Below are 2302 nucleotides of genomic sequence, written 5' to 3' on the forward strand. Positions count from 1 at the left end.
TGTTCTCCCAGCTGGACAAAAAACACCTCCAACTCCCAACTTCTATGCAAAAGCCTGCAATTAAGCGGACAAAGACGTCGTATTAAATCAGATTGTGTGTATATATATATATATATATAAATATAGTATTTTTCGCGTAATAAACTCAGGAGACTCCGAGCAGGTTTTCTGTTATGAGGCGACGATGAGTAGCGCAGAAGACAGCGGGACCAAGTGCTCGTCCGGGCCCATTTCCAGCTTCACCATCCAGTCCATTCTCGGCACGCCGGCGGAAGCGACGCGCACCGGGAGCAAAGCTGCAGCATCGGGGCCCCCTCCGCGGAGGAGGACGCTGTCTGTATCCTCGGAGGAGGACTGCAGCGGCGGGGAGGATTCGGCGGACTGCTTCTCCTGCTCGGAGCCCGGCCACGGCGAGGAGGCATGCGGGCGGCACCGAGAACACAATTTCTCCTGTTTGGGTAAATATTAAATCTATTTTGCATGGATGTTTATTATTAATGACGGCATGTTACCATAATGCGCAATGTGAAAAAGCGGTATATTATGATTATTATTTTAATTACACATTGTTAATTAATTAATTAAAAATATCTTTTTACACATTTTTTTTTGTAAAAAAAAATAAATGTAATAGAATTTTTTTATATTGGTAGCACTCATGCAGCTCCGTGTTTGCGCCACTGCAATGGGTGTTGGAAGTAATGAGCTGCGCTCTTATATTTGCAATCTAATGGAGGCGGCTAATTGATGGGACGTGTTTGCAGAGTGGTCGTCAATTGGCCGTTAAATGGCGCGCAGGGCTTGGATTAATACAAACTGGTGGGGGGAGAGAGAGAGAGGGGGGGGGGTGTTGATTTAAAAAGTCACAGTCGATTTAGTGCAAGAGTGCACACTTCACTGCGAGTAAAACAACTAAAAAAAAGTGCAGTAATTAGATGTTTTGCGTAATTTTTAATAATGTGTCTTCTTTGTGGTGCAGGTGCAGCAACGGAGGGGCTGACAAGGAGGCAGCACCTCCCCCAGCCTCTCCTCCAGGACTACAAGGAGGAGCAGGAGCGAGCCTGCGCGTCACCCATGTCCGAGGAAAGACAAGCGGACGGCGGCCAGGACAAGCAGCTCCAAGGCGGCTCCGCTAAGAAAAAGACCCGCACCGTGTTCTCCCGGAGCCAGGTCTACCAACTGGAGTCCACCTTCGACATGAAACGCTACCTGAGCAGCTCGGAGCGGGCCTGCTTGGCCTCCAGCCTGCAGCTGACCGAGACCCAGGTCAAGACGTGGTTTCAGAACCGCAGGAACAAATGGAAGCGGCAGCTCTCCGCGGAGCTGGAGGCGGCCAATATGGCGCACGCCTCGGCGCAGACACTGGTGGGCATGCCGCTGGTTTTTCGGGAGAACTCCTTGCTGCGGGTGCCGGTTCCTCGCTCCATCGCCTTCCCGACGCCCCTCTACTACCCCGGGAGCAACCTGCCGGCTCTGCCTTTGTACAACCTGTACAATAAGGTCGAGTACTGAAGTACTCCTTATTCCTGTCCTCGTATTAATTATATACTGTACATATTTGCTGGGGGGGAGTATTAATACTCACTCAGCAATGACGCTTCCCTCTATGTATTAAATACACCATGTGTATTATTAATTATAATAATTTTATACTTTTTATTTGGGATTTTAGCCTTCATATCACATTGAAATTATTGATTTTGTCCTTGGTTATTTTAATAATTAAAAACGTAATTCTTCCATTTATGGGGAAAAAAAATGTCATTGTTTCTATATTGTAATCTGCAGGAATAACCTCATTCAATAAATTTTCTATTTCAGTCCGACTCGGTTTGTGTTGTTGTGCATTTGAAGTACAACATAAAGCTAGTTTGACATCTTTTGAAATATTGTATATAATATTGTATATAATATTTTATACAATATTTAATATAATATTCAATATGGTATTTTATATATTTTATATAATATTTTAAATATTTTATATAATATATTAAATATTTCATATAATATTTAATATGATATTTTATATAATATTCTATGATATGTTATATAATATTTAATATAATATTCAATATGGTATTTTATATATTTTATATAATATTTTAAATATTTTATATAATATTTTAAATATTTTATATAATATTTAATATGACATTTTATATAATATTCTATGATATGTTATATAATATCTTATACAATATTTAATATAAGATTCAATATGGTATTTTCTATAATATTTTCTATAATATTTAATATGATATTTTATGTACTATTTTATATAATATTTTAATATAATATA

The 2302-nt window shown here is 39.7% G+C and overlaps 1 protein-coding gene across 1 annotated transcript; it reads left to right on the top strand.

Annotated features, from left to right (window-relative positions):
- hmx2 (H6 family homeobox 2) lies at nucleotides 1–1671 on the top strand. The gene is made up of 2 exons (XM_058059018.1): nucleotides 1–458; nucleotides 980–1671. Exons 1-2 carry the CDS (start codon nucleotides 185–187, stop codon nucleotides 1510–1512), a joined length of 807 nt encoding a protein of 268 aa, XP_057915001.1. The 5' UTR covers nucleotides 1–184; the 3' UTR covers nucleotides 1513–1671.
- Nucleotides 1672–2302: the final 631 nt, after the last annotated feature.

The sequence above is a fragment of the Doryrhamphus excisus genome, chromosome 20, assembly GCF_030265055.1.
Source record: "Doryrhamphus excisus isolate RoL2022-K1 chromosome 20, RoL_Dexc_1.0, whole genome shotgun sequence".
Lineage (NCBI taxonomy): Eukaryota > Metazoa > Chordata > Actinopteri > Syngnathiformes > Syngnathidae > Doryrhamphus > Doryrhamphus excisus.